Source organism: Eleutherodactylus coqui, chromosome 1, assembly GCF_035609145.1.
Source record: "Eleutherodactylus coqui strain aEleCoq1 chromosome 1, aEleCoq1.hap1, whole genome shotgun sequence".
Taxonomy (NCBI): Eukaryota; Metazoa; Chordata; class Amphibia; order Anura; family Eleutherodactylidae; genus Eleutherodactylus; species Eleutherodactylus coqui.
In genome coordinates, this window is record NC_089837.1 from 278,978,165 (window position 1) to 278,994,354 (window position 16,190).

Genomic DNA, 16,190 nt, shown 5'->3' on the forward strand with positions numbered 1-16,190 from the left:
ATCCACGCACCTGTCATGAACAGCTTCTGTCTTAGCTTCGAGAAGCTACAAGCTTTATACTATGCTAGCACAGATGACTATGTATTAATTTCTTAATCCTCGTGACAAAAACAACACCAACTTAGTCTGTCGAAAGGTAGAAAGCAAACTCATGGCCACAGCTACGTTCCGTTACAGAAACAAAAATGCTGACCCTGCTTAGTAAGCATGATTTCTAGTAAGTTCCCACTCCCACATGCTCACAAAACGAGGGTCACACTAATTAACGGAATTCAATAGTAAATACAGTTGTGAGAGGCTCCAAGCTGAAGGGGAAGAGGATTCAAAGATCAACTCCAACAAAGTTGAAGGGACAGAAAAGTTGGCAGTGGGTCTATTAGTCTTGTAGAAAGAGGAGAGCAGTAGATAGGAGAATTATGACAACAGAATATCAGGCAACATGCTTCTGAGGTCTGATAGAGAAGCAACGGAAGAACCCTAGACAACTTGGCACATTCTAATATCCTCTGCGGCCTTCCAGCATGGAAAACCCTCAACATCCTGACCAGGAGGAAAGACATAATTATTGAAAAGAGTGGTTACAGGCCCATTTTGTTTAGACAGAGTGCCCCTGGAAATCTGTCATGTGTCCATGTCCAAAAAACAGGAAGAAAAGAATGAGTGTTCAGTCTTATTAGGTTTATCTTGAGCGGAAAATCAAGGTAAAGATCATATTGGGGGGTGAATTAAGTCTAGTTTTAATCTTACTTACTGTTTGGCCCTACCAGCAAAATTCCAATCAGCAAGATGGAGTAATATCGCTGCTGCTGTGTGGCTGAGTTTAGGGGCAGGAAGACCTGCAGATTTGTGATGAGAAAGCATATTAATACTAACCTACTGTGACGATTACCCCCACAAGAAACTATAGGAAGCTATTTTTAACCCCTTAAAGGAACAAGCAAGAAGCCTAATGGGTGATGCTTGGAAGACCTAGGAAATGAGGCAGGGCATCCATTTTAAGGATGTTTATATGTCCGAAGTAAGATGGGCCTAGTTTTTCCAACTCCACTGCAGTTCTTTCAAGTAGGGGCAAATAATTTAAGGAGTAGAGGGAATACGTCCAAGGGAATGGGAATAGCCTAATTAATAGATGAGGATCTCCATTTAAAGAGAAATTGTTACTTATGGTGGGCCACCTCCATAGCAGGGAGTGAAATATTTAGGGCTTCTGTTTTAGTTAAATTGACCTTGAAGTTGCTTTAGTTGCCAAATCTCTGAAATTCATAGAGGATCGTGCGGAATGAAATACACAGTTGGAATACGTATAATCATAAGTTATCCACAGAAACGGAAGACTTAAAGTGACAAGTGCTGACATGCAAACTGGGAACACTTGAGCTGTTCTGAAGGGTGATTGCCAAGTGCTCCATAACCAGTACAAAAAGTAAAGGGGATAAAGGGCAGCCTTGTATTGTGCCAATCCTCATGCTGAAGGAGGAATAGCCAGAGGCTGCACCGCAGATGAAGAGAATGAGGAGGAGTTCCCCCTTGGTTCACGAGGTCTCCTCACCAGGGTCGTCCAGTGGCATGTGAGGAGTAGAGGAACACTGGAATCTGTACCAAAGGCAGTCCCAGGGCTGATGTGAAGGCTGGAATGTCCCCTGCAAAACATGGGAAACCCAGGACGTCAAGGACTGGTTGACGTGTTTTCTTCTGCAAGATGAGCCTTCAGAGATCGGGGAGGATTTGTAAAGAAGTCCCTTGGTAGGAAGTTTGTGCTTCCTCTGTAAACCTGACAAGGATGACTTCCTTAAGTTAATAGTAGTGAAGCTGACAAAGTACATCACGGGGTATGTCATCTGTTAAACATGGGCCCAGGGCTCTCTGTGTGCGGTCTAATTCAAAGGTAGCCCTCCCATGACACCCCTGGAACTGCATTAAGCACTGTCTGCATTGTGATTTGACAGATTTTTGCAGGCCTCCGTGTCCCACGTTATTTCTTGGACCCCTATGTTCAGCTTCATCGAACATATCGAACAGCCTCCTAATCTATCAAAAATAAGATTCCAGGCATGTGTCATGAGCATCAGTTCAAGCAGTTATAGTAGAGGCAGTTGAATCCAACCCAAAGTTTTGGCCCAAGAGCTGTTGCTGGCTAGTTTGCAGTGCAGCTATCTCAGATCCGATTCCAACCTAGATGCATATACTGTACATATCCCTCCCTAATAGGGAGAACCCTTAGATTAGATGCGCTCTAATATCCCCCAAAGCTGCAGAGCTTGTATGATCACAGGGGGAGAAGCTGTCTTCTGAGAACTGCTGCATAAGTGAGGAGAAGGAGGAAGAGGAGTTATAAGGTCAGGAGGCATCTCTATCAACACTGACCTGAGTCCCATGTGAAGACAAAGGAGGGCTTAGGATATTCCTTGCCAGCTTCCCTAGTGCAGTGTTCCCCAACTCCAGTCCTCAGGGACCGCCAACAGGTCATGTTTTCAGGATTTCCTCAGTGTTGCACAGGTGATGTAATTATTGTCAGTGCCTCAGATATTGCCACAGGTGTTCCTACTATAGGAGATCCTGAAAACATGACCTGTTGGTGGTCCCTGAGGACTGGAGTTGGGGAGCCCTGCCCTAGTGTCTTCGGAGGCATCTGCTCACCCTGGACTGCTCCTAGAGGCTGTAAAGTGGCAGAAAGATACAGTGACAGGGTCTCAGCAGTGTGTGGAGAGGACCTTACAGAGCAGACAAGACAAGCACATATTGCATGAACCTGTCAGTCTGCAATCTTAACTTTATCTGCTGCTGCTGAGCCATCTGGAGACTCAGTGCTGAACACTCCTGCGAGACTGAGCCTGGGGTGCCAAGGACTGGGCAGGCTTGCGTTGCCTCGATTTCCACACATGCAAACACAGAGTGAAGCGCAGTGATGGTGAACAAAAGGGAATTGGTGTGCATCCTCAGTCCATCGACAGGCGACACCCCAATGCTGCAACTGTAGTTTTAAACTTATTCAGACATAAACCACAACCTTAGGCTCATTTGCTTGACAGTAACTTACAGAAATTACATAAAGAGACACTAAAAAGTAAAAGGTACAATTTACCTAAATGTCCACTATAGAATTAATCATAGATTGATATGGATTACACCTCAAAAATTGTTAAGATACCTAAAAAAACATACAGATGTTTGCTTTTTTTTAAACAAAGGAAGGTGAAGTCACCAACTTTTTTCATTACTCTCGTATTTAGCGCTGATATTTTGTGATTGAAAATTATTATCGGCAGGTGCTCCCATCTTAGCAAATTATGCCCTATCCACAAGATAAGGATAACTTGTCGAAAGAAAAAGTAAAAAGTTATTGCATGCAGAAGATGGCGGCAGAAAATAATTTAAAAAAAGTAAATGTCTTTGAAAACAAAAAAAAACTATGTAAGTTTGGTATCCTAGTAATCGTACTGACCCATAGAATAAAGTTATGTCATTTTTGTTGCAGTTTGTGCACTGTAGAAAGCAGATGCACCGAAAGATGGTGGAATGTTTTTTTTTCTATTTTACTCCACTTTTTAAAAAAGTTTTGCAGTACCTTATATGGTACATTAAATAGTACCATTGAAAAATACAACTCGTCCCATAAAAAACAAGCCCTCATACAGCTACGTCGATAAATGAATAAAGGAGTTACGATTTTTTAAAAGGGTAGAGGAAAAAATGAAAATCGGAGGGGAAAAAAAGGGCCACGTCCTTAAGGGGTTAATTCATAGCTTATGTTTTAATCATGTTACACAATAGTGCCACATGTGGGATTTTCTAAAAACTGCACATTCAGGGTAATCGTTTTGTTTATCAGCTAACTACTGTTGTGTTACGAAAAAAAATTATTAAAATTGTAAATCTGCAAAAAAAATACAATGTTCAAATTTATCCTTTAGGCCTCATTCACACGAGTGAACAAAGCTCCGTGCCAATTGCTTCCAATGGGGCCGCTGCTGCTGATGGCAGGCCCATTGAAAGCAATGGGCTGCCGGCAACCCCTGCAGTGATTTTCGGGGAAAAGAGATTCAGTACAGTGCCGGGGACTAAGAAGAGAAGACGTGCCAGAGCACCGACAGCAGCAGAGAGGTGAGTATATATATATTTTTTATTTTTTACACAAGCCAGGGATGATTAGCACTGCCTGTGATTGGCTGGGCGCTCAGCCAATCAGATACAGTTCTTTCAGCAGGCGGGGATTTTAAATCCCTGCTTGCTGAAAGAACTTCACTACAGTGCTGGGTACCCAAGCTGCTAGACGCACCTGAGCCCCGACAGCGACAGAGGTGAGTATATATATATTTTAAATTTTTTACACAAGCCAGGAATGATTTTAAAGGAAGGGCTTATGTTTAAAGCCCTTCCCTGAAAATCACTGCAGGGGTTGCCGGGAGCCCATTGCTTTCAATGGGGCTGTCCCGGCAGCTGTGATGGCCACATTGAAAGCAATGGAAGAACATCGCAATCTTGGCAGGGGATTCTTTACTCCACGCGGGGAGTGCCACCATTACTTAACACTGTGACAGTGCTGTCACAGTGATGAGGCGACTCCCTGCGGGGAATATTGATGCACAGCACAGACCTATTGTGCACCCATGACCTATCTTTTGCAGGCGTGCGCGGTTGCATGCCTGTAAAACTCGGACATGTGAACACATCATAGGAAACCAATGGTTCTAATAGACGCGCGGTTTTGTGTGCGCATAAATACACTCGTCTGACCGAGGCCTTACTTTGTTTTGGTTCTTGTGCAATGCTTAACCCCATAAGGACATGGCCTATTTTGGGCTTAAGGACGCAACGATTTTTGGCGGATTTTCTTCTCCACATTTGTCCGTCGATGCGGCCGTGTAAGGGCTTGTTTTTTCGCGTGGCGAACTGTAGTTTTTAACGGTGCCACTTTTGAGTACATTGACTATATTGTAAAAGTTTAATTATTTTTTTATGATAGCAGGGAGAGAAAACGCATCATTTCTGCCATAGATTTTTTTTTTTTTTTACAGCGTTAATCATGCAGCATAAGTGACACAATCTATTTTTTCTGCGGGCCGCTACGGTTACAACGATACCAAAATTCTTACATTTTTGGGTTTTTTTCCACTTTTCTGCAATAAAAACCCTTTTTTTGGAAATCTTTTTTTTTTCTAAATCGCTGCATTCAAAGTCCTGTAACTTTTTAATTTAATTTTTTTATGTACAGAGCTCTATGAGGGCTTATTTTTTGCGAGACGAGCTGTAGTTTTTATTGGTACCATTTTGGGGTACATACGGCTTTTTCGATCACTTTTATTGCGTTTTTAGGGAGGCAAAATGCTAAAAAATTAGCATTTTGCCTTAGTTTTTTAGGGTTTTTTTAAACGCTTTTTTCCGTGCACAGTCCAAAGCATGTGTAACTTATTGTATGCGTCGTTACGGACGCGACAATACCAAATATATGTTTTTTTGTTTTTTTTTTACGCTAATTTGAGAAAAAGCATAAAAAATGTTTTTTTCCTTTTTTACATTTTTATTTTTTATTCATTTTTTAAATCTTTGTTTACACAATTTGAGTTCCTCTGAGGACTTGTAGCACAGCACTGATGATCGCTGTAATAAGGCATGGCACTACAGGACGCCAGTGTCTAGCATCCTGTTGCCATGGCAACTGGCCGGGCTCTCTGCGATTATATCGCGAGCGCCCGGCAACTTCACAGAGGGAGTGCGCTCCCTCTGTGAACCCTTCCCATGTCGCGATCCACATAGATCGCGGCAGGGAAGGGGTTAACAGCGGGGGTCGCATCTGCGATACACCCCCCGCTGCTGCAGCAGGAGGCCGGGTATGACTGACAGCCGGCTCCCGCTGCGGGATAGCGCGAGATCATAAGTGATCTCGCGCTATCCCCAGGACGGTTGTTTACGCCCTGTTGCGGGAAGTACCCCGCTGCCAGGACGTAAACTTACGCCCTAGAGTGGGAAGGGGTTAAACACTTAACAGAATTTGTAAATGCTGTTTTGAAAACTTTAAGGGGTGCACTTTTTTAAATTAGACAATTAGAAAAATTGTCCCTATACTTTCCTGCTTTCTAACACCAAAAATAAAGAAAAGGGTGCTTTCAAAATGGTACCAATATACAGCACACATATGGTAAATGTTATTTATTAGCTATTTTGCATAGCATGATTATCTACCTAAGGGCGGATTCAGACGATCGTATATCGGCTGGGTTTTCACGCCCAGCCGATATACGGCGACCCTCTCGGCAGGGGGAGGAACCTGGAAGAGGCGGGAGCAGTGCTCTGAGCTCCCGCCCCCTCTCTGCCTCCTCTCCACCCCCTCTCCGCCCCTCGCCACTATTTGCGATGGGAGGGGCAGAGCCGCCCCGCCCTCTCCCATTGCAAATAGTGGCGAGGGGCGGAGAGGGGGTGGAGAGGAGGCGGGAGCTCAGTGCACTGCTCCCGGCTCCTCCAGCTTCCTCCCCCTGCAGAGAGGGACGCCGTATAACGGCTGAATGTGAAAACCCAGCCGATATACGATCGTCTGAATCCGCCCTGAGACTACATTCACACAGACAAGAATCTCGCCCAAGTTTTGTGCAATGCACAAAACTTGCACGAATATGAACTCCATTCTTTTAAATAGACTTATGAGTGATTTTTTTTTCCCCTTAAAGCGATGCCATGGGGATAAAAATTGCAGCATGTTCCATCTTTTGCTCACCCGTGTGAATGTAGCCTTACTAACAGAAGAATTCAAAGTCCAAAAATTTCTAATTTTTCAAATTTTTTTGTGAATTTTTAGGATTTCTTTAAACATAAATAAATGCAAAAGGTAGCTACCAAGATTCACCATTAATAAATTATAATGTGTCACGAAAAAACTGTCTCAGAATTTCTTGTATAAGTAAGCGTATTCCAAAGTTATTAGTTTTAGACAAGGCGATTCTCGTTTGAACGAGCGAGTGACGTCACAGCTAACGCGTTCGCTCTCATGCAGCCTGGCATTGCTCACTTTTGTTCAGTCTTGTTCAGGGTTTCACAATCGCTGTATAAACCAATGTAAAAGACTGATTGAGCACTGTTTAAAGTGAACAATAACTGAATGAGCCAACGATGGTTTTAATGCTTGCATAAAATGAGCGACAAACAAAAAGCGAACAATTGTCGTTTAATTACTGCCTCTTAATTAGACCAATTACCTTTCACTTTCGAACGCTTGAACGATAATCGTTATGTCCAAAAGCACATATATTTTCACTGATTTGAAAAATGGGGCCTGGTCGGGAAGGCCAAAACTGGCTGCAGGTGCAAGGTTATCACAGTTGCACACATTCTACGATAGATTTTGTGCATTTTGCAAGAAAACTTTTTCCTTCCTTAAGCACCTCGTCATTTGGCTTACTTTAAATCAATATTTTGTGGCGAAATTTGATACAGTTTCGGCCTATATTTGCTCCACTACTTCTCAATGCATTGTGACTGAAAGAAAGACTGTACAATGGGATGTAGATTTTAGCATATTGTTCACCTGAATAAAACTAAATGGATACTGCTAATGTTTCTTCTTCTTCTTATCTGTTTCTGCATGACTCACCACTGGCAGTTTGGTTGTGGGAGCTGGTGTCTGTTTTGGGAGCAGGGAATATTGGAATCTGCTTGCACAGTAAGGAATGAAATGTCAGGAAGAATTAGGCATAACTGTTGAAAATGGCCCAGCAGGGACTTTCTTCTCTTGAATCAATGAGTGTGGCATCTGTCTTTCCATGTGTGCAGATGCACGACCCCTGGGAAGAGAGGTGATTACACAGCTCTCATTGCTCACGTCATAGGCTTTTCTGTTATTTTCCTAATAAAGGCTGATTAGATTAATGCAAGCTTTCTGCATGTCAGCCACTAAAGCTTAAAATGTTATCTTCCTTGAACATTTCACATGAAGTTGAGCAAGCTTTACCAACTAGATCTAGGGATTGCGTCAATAGAGAGCACCTTGCAGGGGAATTGTATCGAATCCACGCAAATCACAGCTGATTTTTTTATGTTAGACTGTGCAGAACGTACTTCACTGAACTTATTGTATGCTCCTTTTTCAACAGAATGTTTGATGATGTCATGAGTTGCTTCTCTGACTCTCCTCCCCAAAGTCCTATATTCCCTGAGGCTGGTCATCCTTCATTGTATGATGAAGATGACAATAAGGTATGTATGTGGAAACAATCTTGCTTTACAGTGCAAAGGGTTTTTGTTTTTTTTCTGTACTATTAGAATGCTGTTATTTTTTCATTAGACTAACAAAACAGAATATCACCTCTATGATTTTTTTAATGTTTTTACAAAGTTTGATCTAATCTATTTACTATGGAGTAGCTTAACAATTTTTTTTCTTATAAATAAATAGTACAAGCAAAGAAAATAAACTTTTTAATAAATTTTATTACAGAAAGGGGCATTTTTCTCCACTTTTCAGACCTTCTTATCCTCGCCCTGTGTCCTGCACTCTCACACTCTCTAAATTTACTGATAAAATCTGTACATAGATGTCTGTATATCAGATATCAGGTTATAGTTGCTTCCCATAGAAGTCTATGGAGAGAGAAAGGAGCTGATGATGAAAATTAAAGGCCCATCTACATGTTGCGATTATTGCTCAAAATTCAAACAAGCGAATTTGAGCAATAATCATTCAGTATGAATGCGAAACAAATTGCTCACTAGTCATTCACTGTTTGTTAAGCTAATTTTTCAGTCCACTTAAAAAGCATTGTTGGATTGCTGGCTTCTCATCCTGTGTAAATGCTCCCTGCTCAGCGCTTCACATAGGAGGTGAAGCGCTAAGTGATGAGTGGACAGAAAGCGTGCAATCCAGTGCCAAGTCTTTCTGTGTTAACGCTCTGCACGAGCGCTAATAACCTTAGCAGTGATGTCAGCGCTGATGCAGTCATTTAAACGACTGTTGACCCATGTAAAAGGGCCATAAGAGAAGCACAGAAACATACAGAGATACGGAGGAAGCCACATTAAATGCTTTTTCTCACTTCAGTACTGGATTCTCAGCTACACTGCTCAGTTCTGCTGTATAAGGTCCCCCATGCTGCTTTTAAGGGTACATTCACACGAGCGTGTGTGTGTGTGCACACATAGGTGTGCACAAAACTACACAGCCACGTACGTCGACAAACACGCGTGAATGCAGCATTGCTTTCAATGGAGCCGCGGCTGCTGAGAGCAATAGGATGCTGGCAACCCCTGCAGGGATTTTCAAGGAAGGGCTTGAAATATAGGCCCTTCCCTAAAAAGCATCCCTGGTTTGTGTAAAAAAATGAATAAATTGTGTCTGTGTGTGTGTGTATATATATTTAAAATCCGCGCCCGCGGAAAGGGCTGTATCTGATTGGCTGAGCGCTCAGCCAATCACAGGCAGCACTCAGTCATTCATTGAGTGACAGCTGAGTGCTGTCTGTGATTGGTGACAGCACTCAACCAATGACAGGCAGCGCTTGGCCATTCATTAAACTCAATACGGAGAGGTGTGTATATATATATATATTTTTTTTTAACACATTCTAGGGATGATTTTTCAGGGAAGGGCTTATATTTAAAGCCCTTCCCCGAAAATTCCTGCAGGGCTTGCTGGCAACCCATTGCTTTTAATGGGGATGCAGAAGCGCCAGTCCCATTGAAAGCAATGGGAGAACATCATAGCTGTGGCAGGGGAATTTTTCAGCCCCGCTGAGATGAAGAAATCCTCCCCCACAGCTGTGACAGCTGTGGCAGGGGATTCTTTTCTTCCCCTGGGAACTCCCCTTGTCACTGAACACTGTGACAGTTCTGTCACAGTGTTCAATGACAAGGGGACTCCCGCTGGTGAACACTGACACGCAGCATGGACCTTTGGTGCACGCAAGTACGTGCGTTTGCATGCCTGTAAAACACGGACATGTGAACACACCATAGGGAACCAATGGTTCTAATAGATGCGTGGTTTTGTGCTGACATATGTACGCACACGCTCATCTGAAAGCACCCTAAGGGTGTGCTGCAGAAAAAGGGAAGCAGGATTTTCTCTTCTCTATGGCCCCCTGTGCATAGCGGAAGTTCCGCAGCGGGATTTCCCACAGAATTTCCTGCCCCTGCCCTCCTGCATAAGATTGCATTAGATAACGCAATCCTAGGCAGACGGTCGTCGATTTGTCCGCATAAAAACACACGTGGAAAACAAATCGCGACATGTTCTATTTCTGTGCGGATCTCACAGAGGCCCGCACAGAAATCGCAGTGGTGATGGGCTGGCTCCTCTCTGCGCATGTGCCTGCTGAGCGGCAGCTGGCACACAGCGCAGGGTGGAGACGCCAGGAGCGGGTCAGCTGCAGGGCTGTGCAGGGGCACGGGTACGCATCCTGCTGCGAGAATTCTCGCAGCGGTATTCGACCCCGCCGTCTGCAGGCGGCCTATGTGCTATGGCATTATAGAAGCTAATCTCTTCTCCTGGATCTAAGCTTAAGGAAAACAATTAGAAATTGAGCTTACAGAAGCGGAAAATGGAAAAAAAAAAGGCAAGCCATATAATGGTCAGAAATACTGTTGTTCTTCATGTATACCTACATGTCAACTTATTATAAAAACTCATTTTGGAGTTTAAATTTACGCTTAAAGTAAACAAGTGAAGATAGGAGCATGTCCATAGCCGCCTAATTGCAACCTAGTGGCTATCTATGCAAACAATTCTGGTTTCATGAATTGCATTAGGCCTGTCAATTAGAAAAACACTTGAAGCCTGATATGTGACATAGAATAGATGATGCTTGATCTTCATTTTAGGGTAAAAACCTTTCTTGTGCTCTAAATGTAATGATATAGTATAGTGGAAGTTGTTCATAAAGTACAAGCTTGGACAAAGAGTGATTGGCTATCCACTTAGCAAATGAGGTTCAGTGTGAATAAATATAAAGTTATGTATTTGTGTACCAATAGCCTGAATGTACCATATGTCCTAGGGGGAGTAAAACTGATACATATACAGGGTTATTACAAATGATCTTCCTAATTTGAAACACTCATAACTCATGTTTGATAACACTCAGATACATAACTTTGATATCAATAGAAACAGAAACTCAAACATTTCCATTTACTAGAACTGTCTAAGAGTAAGACTGTCGTCCTTGCCCATAGCGACCAATCACAGCGCTGCTTTCATTTCTCAAACTGCTGAGGTAAAATGAAAGCTGTGCTGTGATTGGTTGATCATAGAATCACAGAATGGTAGAGTTGGAAGGGTCCTCCAGGGTCATCTGGTCCAACCCCCTGCTCAGTGCAGGATTCACTAAATCATCCCAGACAGATATTTGTCCATCCTTTGTTTGAACACTTACATTGAAGGAGAAATCACCACCTCCCATAGTAATCTGTTCCACGTATTGATCACCCTCACTGTCAGAAAGTTTTTTCTAATATCTAATCTGTGTCTTTTCCTTTTCAGTTTCATCCCATTGCTTCTAGTTTTTCCTTGTGCAAATGGGAATAGGGCTGATCCCTCTGCACTGTGACAGCGCTTTAGATATTTGTAGACCGCTATTAAGTCTCCTCTCAGCCTTCTTTTCTGCAAGCTAAACATTCCCAGATCCTTTAACCGTTCCTCATAGGACATGATTTGCAGACCACTCACCATCTTGGTAACTCTTCTCTGAACTTGCTCCAGTTTGTCTATGCCTTTATTAAAGTGGGGTGCCCAGAGCTGGACACAGTATTCCAGATGAGGTCTGACTAAGGAAGAGTAGAGAGGGATAATTACCCATAATCACGTGATCTAGACTCTAAGCTTCTCTCAATCCATCCCACAATTGTTTTTGCCTTTTTGGCAGTTGCATCACATTGTTGACACATGTTCAGTTCATGATATATTAGTATACCCAAGTCTTTTTCATATGTGTTGCTTAGCCCAATACCTCCCATTCTGTATGTGCTTTTTTCATTCTTCTTGCCCAATTGTAGGACTTTGCATTTCTGTTTGTTAAATACCATTTCATTTATCCTTGTTAAATACTCACTGTTTTTATGGCACAGAATCACCTTCTATGTTGGTGTAGAAACCTTCTTTCCACTAGATGCAGAGAATGCTCTCTTGTTACAGTCATACTCCTGGGTATACACAGATCTTGGAAGAGATCTCTGTATTGTCCCTTGCTATATTTATGCATAGTTATTAAGTTGCCCCTTAGCCTTCTTTTTCTAAACTAAATAATCTCAAATTTGATAACCTCACTGGGTATTGTAGTTAGCCTATACCATTTATTACTTTAGTTGCCCACCTTTGTACCCTCACAATTCTAATATGTCCTTCTTGAGTACTGAGCCCAAAATTGTACACAATATTCAATGTGTGGTCTATCCAGTGATTTGTAAAGTGATAGAACAGTGTTCTTATCATGTGCACCTGTTATCTCTTTTGATGCAACCCATGACCTTATTTGCCTTGGTAGAAGCTGCCTGACACTGGTTTACTAAAATCCCCAAGTCTTTTTCCATGTTAATGTTTCCCAATTGTTTCCCATGTATGTGTAATGGTGACATGCATTTCCTCTGCGCATTTCCTTGCGTCCTCTCTTGTGTTAATATCTTTACATAGTTTTGTGTCATTTGCAAATATTGATATTTTACTGCACAATCCTTCTACCAGGTCATTAATATAATAAAAAGAAGAGGGCCCAAGACTGACCCCTGTAGTACCTCACTATTAACGGTGACCCACTCAAAGTTTGTACCATTTATAACCGTCTGCTTTCTATCACTGAGCCAGTTACTTACCGATTTACACACATTCTTGGCCAGACCAAACACTCTCATTTTATATACCAAACTTTTATGCGGCACAGTTTCAAACGCTTTAGAAAAGTCTAGTTACACAAGATCCAGTGACTCTCCATGGTCCAGTCTATAACTTACCTCATCGTAACAGCTGATCAAGTTGTTTTGACAGGAGGGGTCTCTACCCATGCTGATACATCTTTTATTCGTCCATTTTCCTTGAGGTACTTCAGGATAGCATCTCTTAGAAAGCTTTCTACCCACAATGGAAGTAAGACTTACTGGCCTGTAGTTTCCAGTTTCGCTTTTTGACCCCTTTTTGAATATCGCCACCACATTGGCTACGTGCCAATCCAGTGGAACAGACCCTGTCACTATAGAGTCCTTAAATATTAAAAAAATAAGGGTCTGTGTATCACATTACTTAATTCCCTTAAAAACTAGGGGTGTATGCCATCGGGACACAGCAATTTTTCAATTTAAATCTTTTTTAAGATGGCTCTGTACTTCTTCCTGGGTTAGACTGGCGACATTTAGTGGAGAGTTTACATTATCATTCTGCATCTCATCTAACATTTTATTTTTCTCTGTGAATAAATACACTGGAGAAAAAGCTGTTTAATAGATTTGTTTTCTCCTTATCGCCCTCTACAATTTCTCCTACAATATTTATTAAAGGGCCAACACTTTCAGTATTAATCTTTTTACTATTTATATAGTTGAAAAACAGTTTTGAGTTAGTTTTACTCTTTTTAGAAATAAGTCACAATAAGTGTCCATCTCTGCTGCTTTTATCTGATTTTTACAGAATTTATTTTTTCCCTTAAAGGTTTTTAGTGCTTCTTCGCTGTCTTCTTGTTTTAGTAGTTTAAACACTTTCTTTTTACTGTTTATTGCCCCCTTTTATTATAAAAGTCTTTTATTTCTGTAAGATATGAACATCTTACAGTAAGTAATTAGGATGATGTTAAACGTTTTCATTTATTGTTTGTACTCTTATTTTTGAGAACAGTTTGCTCATTCACTCGGTAAGTCCGTTTAAACACAAACATAAATTGTTAATTTAATTTTTTTTTATACAGGATCGTTCAGTCGTTCAGTTCACTGTACCAGTAAATGATAACAACTGAATGATCAGTGTTTAAACCGAGCGATCAGTGAACGAGCCAATGATTATGTTCATACTTGCAGGAAATGAACAATACGTGAACAGTTTTCAATCGTTGGCAATGTTTACACTGCACGATTATAGTTCAGGTTTTAACAATCCAGTGATTTCTACTGAATGATAATCGTTCCATGTAAAAGCAACTTACACTGACTGCCTGAGAAAACTGTGACATCATTCGCTTGTTCGCCTGGGCGAGCAATTATTGCTACATGTAAAAGTACCCCATGAGTACTTGTAGTTTAGGAGGTCATGTCTTATAACGGTTGCTTGGAAAGAAACTGGTAAATCTTTGTTAACCCCTTAGTGATGGCCCTATCGTAAAACTACGTCCTGCTGTTGCAGGACGTGTATGGAGGGAGGTAGCGGCGCTATCTTCCTCCATACAGCGCGAGCATCAGCTGTTTATTACAGCTGACACCCGCAGGCAATAGCTGCGCTCGGCCGTTCGGCCTATCGCAGCTATTAACCCTTTAAATGCCGCTGTCAATTCTGACGGCGGCATTTAAATCCCCCGAACGCTGTTCGGGGGTCCCGCACGGCCCCCCCCGCAGTGAGATCGGGGGAGCCGTGCAGGTGTCATGGCAGCTGGGGGCCTAATGAATGGCCCCAGGGCTGCCTTAGCAGACTGCCTATCAAGCCATCCAAACAGGGTGGCTTGAAAGACTGCCTGTAAAAAAGCAGTATGACGTAATGCTATAGCTATAGTTTTTTTTCCATTTCTCTCCGCTAAGAATTTTTAAAAAGTTTTTCAGTAAATTATATGGTACAATAAATAGTGCCATTGAAAAATACAACTCATCCCACAAAAAACAAGCCCACATACAGCGACGTTGATGGATAAATTAAGGAGCTACGATTTTTTAAAAGGGAGTAGGAAAAAACAAAAATCGAAAAAAGCAAAAAAGCTCCGTCACTAAGGGGTTAATGCAATCACTTAATTTAGGTGATCCTCAAAGGGTGTTGTAGCCTTATCAATCAGTTATGTTTAATTATATATAGACGATGCATTGCAGAGGAATGAGAAACACCGCTGGCTCTAGCAGTTCTACTGCTTTATTGTTGCAGTGCAAGAGGTTTTGTAATAGAACAACCCCTTCACCCCCCCACAAGGTTGAACAAGTCAACAATTTAACAATTCAAAATCTAAAGCATCTTTGATACTTTTATCTTAGTAAAACATTACAAAGGTTATTATAACAAAGCTGCATGCTCAGCATCTAGGACCCTGCTAGTAAAATTACAATGTCTTTTACTAACATACTTCTTGCTGTACACATAGCTCAAATATCCTGCACATGAGACTACTGCATAGAATGTAATTCAATATTTTCACATTTTTCCCTCTTGACTGAAATAGGGGGTCCTGGGAACCTTCAATTAAAGGGCTAATTCCCAAAGGACTTTCTTCACCCCATTCCCCATCAGGATTGAAGATATTGTTTTTTTAGGTGATAGCAGGTGTATGCCTTAGATATACATAATCATAAGGCAATGGTCTAGGTCCTAGACTCTAGGATGTACTACCCTTGTTTCAATCTTTATACGAATGCTAGGTTGGAAGCAGCACATAAACGTACCTTATAAAAAAGGGAGGTCTTTATGTGGAATTAACGATGCACGCTCAAAACCTGGTTCTGGATCCTGAACCATAAATGTACATACAGTCCATGGGTAAAAGAGCAGCATTTAGGGGTACTTCAAACATAAAGCTCCATTCACGTCATTAGGTCAAGAACAATCTTTATTGTGCCCATATAGAACGACCACTTTTCAACTGCAACCGTGGTCTTTGTTACAGTCTCGGTTCCTTTTCTACAAAGCTTAAGGAATATTGGGAGGCAGCATAAAGCTATTGTGAACTGTAAATAAGTAGCAAGGCACCATAGTAATATCTGAAAGATTACTTGGATGATTCCCATGAGCCATTTGTATGCTTCATGTTCACACACTATATAAATAGTACTAGCTGATATACCCGACTTCGCCCGAGTTAATTTGGTACTGGTGTTTATCTGGTGTTCACACGGAAAATCTTCTAAAGTCGTGGTTACTTTAGAGATACCGGAAAAACATATGTTCACCATTTTGCATAGTTCTCTGCGTTACCCAGGAAACACCACGGGGAGGTAACCATGCGATGTTTCCTTTATATAAAGTGACATCAGGAAGTGAGAGAAATAGATTACATACGTAAAATTTGGACACTAATTCTTTTGCACTTAGAATTGAA

At 41.7% G+C, this 16,190-nt stretch overlaps 1 protein-coding gene across 1 annotated transcript in view; it reads left to right on the forward strand.

The window, feature by feature from the left end:
- ACACA (acetyl-CoA carboxylase alpha) overlaps positions 1 to 16,190 on the forward strand; it is an 856,108-nt gene that overhangs the window by 376,611 nt on the left and 463,307 nt on the right. Inside the window, exon 31 of the mRNA XM_066609221.1 lies at positions 8,082 to 8,184. Within this exon, the coding sequence (XP_066465318.1) occupies positions 8,082 to 8,184 (103 nt within the window). The remainder of the gene's footprint in view (positions 1 to 8,081; positions 8,185 to 16,190) is intronic.